The sequence below is a fragment of the Oncorhynchus tshawytscha genome, linkage group LG08, assembly GCF_018296145.1.
Source record: "Oncorhynchus tshawytscha isolate Ot180627B linkage group LG08, Otsh_v2.0, whole genome shotgun sequence".
NCBI classification, from domain to species: domain Eukaryota; kingdom Metazoa; phylum Chordata; class Actinopteri; order Salmoniformes; family Salmonidae; genus Oncorhynchus; species Oncorhynchus tshawytscha.
Window position 1 is genome coordinate 52,207,924 of NC_056436.1, and position 4,257 is coordinate 52,212,180.

General features: G+C 37.1%; 1 protein-coding gene across 5 annotated transcripts in view; it reads right to left on the reverse strand.

Annotated features, from left to right (window-relative positions):
• Positions 1–1,041: 1,041 nt before the first annotated feature.
• LOC112256336 (glutamate receptor 2) overlaps positions 1,042–4,257 on the reverse strand; it is a 64,418-nt gene continuing 61,202 nt past the window's right edge. For 2 of the 5 annotated variants that reach the window (XM_024429510.2, XM_024429509.2), the window contains exons 15-16: positions 3,699–3,833; positions 1,042–3,052 (exon numbers count right to left, since the gene is read on the reverse strand). In XM_024429510.2, coding sequence (XP_024285278.1) covers positions 2,888–3,052; positions 3,699–3,833 — 300 coding nt within the window. In that variant the 3' untranslated portion in view covers positions 1,042–2,887. Of the gene's footprint in view, positions 3,834–4,257 lie in introns of all 5 variants that reach the window. The other 3 variants (XM_024429513.2, XM_024429514.2, XM_024429511.2) reach the window with 2 other exon arrangements.

The following is a 4,257-nucleotide window of genomic DNA, read 5'->3' on the forward strand; positions in this document are numbered from 1 at the left end:
GGACAGATATACATTTGTGTAAATAGCAATATAAAGGGCATATTCACAATAAATATTGATAAAGATGTTATTTAATTCACTCTTTCTCTAGAACATAATATGACATAATGTGTAATTATTAATGTTTTCTCATAGAAAAACGTAGTAGAAGCTCAAAAGTATGGGTTTAGAGACAAGGGCAAAACAGTGAAATTGAGGTATAAAATGCATCTGAAAAGTAGCTAAAATCATTGATAGAGAGGTGTTAAAAACATCTGGGGGGATTGTAGTGTGAACGTAACATGTAAAGAATAAAACATATTTTTAAATAAAATCCCCAACATTGACCCTGAGTACATAGACGTTTCTGTAGTTGCAGAATCGCACAATTACAACATGATTCAAGTTAATGCATTTAATGAAATATCCCATATCTCTTTATTGTATCTCCCCAGAACATCATAATCATGAGAATGAATTGCTGAAGTTACTGTGTTCCCCTTTTAATCAACGGACTTTGAATAAGGCACAGTTACACCAATTATGCTAAACAATGCACACCAACTGAATTTTAATACATCTTTATGAAAATAATTCAGAGCAACAAAGCTTATAATGAACTCTGCACAAAATATGTCTCATCCTGGATATGATAAATGTACCAGAAAGTCATTTAGCAATTAACATTCTGGCATCCTCAATGAATATACTCTTAATCTAATGACAAAAACGCATAATTACTGAAGTTGTTGATCATTTCAAATGCTTAAACTTTGCAATGAACTCTTTCAGAGAATGCTTCGGTAGTATGTGGGCTCACTGAGCTGGCATATTGTTTGATTCCATTCAAACAGAAGGCCAAGTCTAAACAATATGTTGTGGGTTTCACCCTTGTGGGTTTTGGAGGGGAAAAGTTCTGCAGGTTGGTAAGATATTTGAGATGCTGCTGGACAAACAAAATGTTTGTCTGTTTTTGATGGTCTTGACAGAAGCAAGGTTTAGAAAACACCAATACATATGCTAAAGACTGTTGGTAAAGTGAAGACACAACACACAGAATGATAACAAGAGAAAGCCACTTTTTATTTAGAAAGAATCCCAACAATAAACAAGTTGGCACACATTCCATATAGAAAATGTCAGTGAGAATAGTCTGGATATGCAATGATGAGGGTGATAAGATAACTTACTGTTGTACTGTTCATTACAAAAAAAAGCAACAGTGATACCAATAGTACATTGTGTGCCTCCCTTTACATATGTGAGAGGACGTGATCGCATGTTAGGTCAAGTTATTCAAATACAAAAGTAACAATGGTCTTTCTGGACCTTCCGTGTGTGCCTAAATCAGAGGTGCATGTCTGTAAAAAGGTGTGCTCTATCCAAAAATGTAACATGTTTGCTTTGAAACATATCCTACTATGAATAATTGATATTGAAAATCTGTCACCGCCAAATGACCCTCATGTATAAGTACTGCATGTAATTGACAAAAAAATATAAATATAAATTGAGGAGGGTATGTAATGTTTTAGTGGATATTACTCATACTTGTCATAAAATATCCATATATTTCTACTTTCCTATTTCCCATCTCAAGTATTTAGTCTCACAACTTCCACACTAAAATGGAAATGCACATTGGCAAAAAGAAATTAGATGCATTTCAGGTAACAACATGCAACTGATGCTAATTTACACTCAGGTTAATGCAAAGTATGTGGAGTTAACTTAAAAACAAAAAGAAAAAAAAGTTGCTGAAATATGACTCTTAGCCATAAAACTGTACACCAAGAAACAAAACGTACAAAATCTGTTGACTACTTTCACTTGATGACAGTGACTGATTATATTAAGACTACTATATTCATACCTACTGGCACTACATTTTGGCACCCTTATTATTTGGCATTTTTAAACGACCATTTTGACCATGTATTACGTATGTTTATTTTCCTCTCATAGCAAAACGTATGCAATAACACAGTAGTGGAGTGTCATGGAGTGTAAACTGCTTTTTTCCTTTAAAAAGTGGGCCGCGATCCTGATCCTTGACAGAAAGAAATACAAACAGCAAAATACTTTAAAGCAAACAAATAACATACAAAAACATATGTGCCATCCACTCGAACAAGTAAAAACATAGGAAAAGGATTGATTTCAAATGTCAAGCATTGCTAAGTATTTTATATCAACACCAAATGTTAAAGAATAAGATATATAGGAAAGTTTAGAATAGTAATAAATTACATGATTTAAACATTCCAAACCCCATAAACAACATATTTGGCTTTAAAAATATCGAACTACAAGCTGTTAAGCATTTTTTTTCCAATATACTCACACATTAATAGGTTTATATTCAACCAGTATGTAAGCGGTTTTATTTAAAAGCCATTTTTGTGAAAATACATACAAACATTTTTTCAGATAGTTTTTCTTAAATTTTCACAAAAAAAAGAAGACATTTCACAATTCGATGATGAAGTCAAGTGTGCTTGAAGGATCCCGGGGTTGGCGGTGGTGGCTACAGAAACAGACGTGTTGTCTCAACAATGACCCCCCCCCCAGTTGAGATGACAGAACTCCCATGAGCAGCTGTTACAGTCAATCATGCTTCCTATATCTCCAACATACTCAGAGATAGGAAATGATGTCACCGGGTTAGAAAAAAAAGGCCTTCCTTTGTAATTCCAAGGTGAAATTCCATCGAGAGGGATCGTCTTTTGTTTAGTGAGAAATAGAGAGCGAGAAGAAGGAAACGTCTTCATGACACCATAATGGGAGGCCCCTTGACCCATTCAACTAAAATGGAGAGAAAGAAAGCGTGAAGAGAGAGGGGCGAGGGGAAAAGGACGAAAACCGCTCTATTGAAACCATTGTAAGGCACTCAAAAGGTTCTTATCGATCAGGAGAGATCTGTCAAGCTGACGTTCATTCCCATGCCGGGTCTAACGTAAGGTACCGCATGCACTGCTTTTGGAAACTCTGGAGTCATCACACGGCCGTTCTCCCCAGTACTCCCCGTTACAGACAGCCTCGCTTTGCTCCTCATTGCATCCGTGAAGGTCACCTAACATACACACACAAGCACACGCACACAAACACACACACACACCCGACCAACATAACCATACACACACACACGTATTCCAGCACACAAACATACAAACACAAGGAAACCAGGTTAATTCCAGACATCCCCTCCAACCTAGTAAACTTAAGATTTTAAATGTAGAAAGATGAGAATGCAAACGTAAACAAAATATGATTTCCATGGATATAGCAAAATGCTGGATGCAAATGCCCATGTACAGCTTGATATGCATGATTATCACAAGCAGTATCGCTTAATGTGTCACTGGGACACATAGGTTAATGAGCATGGCCATCAACAGTCATACATGATCATGATGTTAAACAGTAAGGAAACTTAAAATGAACCAAAACACTGTAAAAACTCTAAAAACAGGGTCGTCTCTCTCTCATTACCAAATCATAACACAATCTGATTTGGCCAACCTCCACATTCAACATTCAAGGATGGGACAGATGAAGCCAAAAGCGTGCATTGGGGGGAATTTATATGAAGACCTCGTTCCTACCCCCTAAATTTTTACACTTTCGATCCCATATACGTTGTAACCTTCCTTATAAGTTGCAAAATTCTGTGAATTCTGCGAGGAAGTTGGGTTAATACTCTGTGCATTCTTTGCCACCTTCATTCGTTTCGCCTCGGCTCGGGACTTGTAACAGAACTCAATCAAGGCCACCAGCATGGCCAAACCAAGTCCGCCGACCAGGATGTAGAAAACCCCTGCCACATTGCTCAGACTGAGGGCGCTCGTCTTCTCCTGCAAACGCACACGAGACAGATGTCAGTGGGAGGGCACAGATAAAAGGGCATAAAAAAAAATACAAACGCCCATCCACCCAAAAAAAAACTACTGACACAGCAACACACAAATGCTAGCATTTCTACGTGGTCTATCAATTTACCAAGCAGATAATGTACACTAAAGCACAAAAAATCTAGACAACGTTACAAACCACACACAAGTGCTGCCTATTTTTTAGGGTTACTTTATGAAAGCAATGTGGTGGATTAAGGTTAGTACTTGGTCCAGTGATAAAGAAATATATGTGCAAGATGAAATGCAGCTATATTTCAAATGTAGTAGAGTAATCTATGTGTTGCCATTACTGCTGAATACTAGTACAATAGTGAAAGTACGATACTTGGCAGTCCTAGAGGACCATTTAAAGGGATGCCCGTGA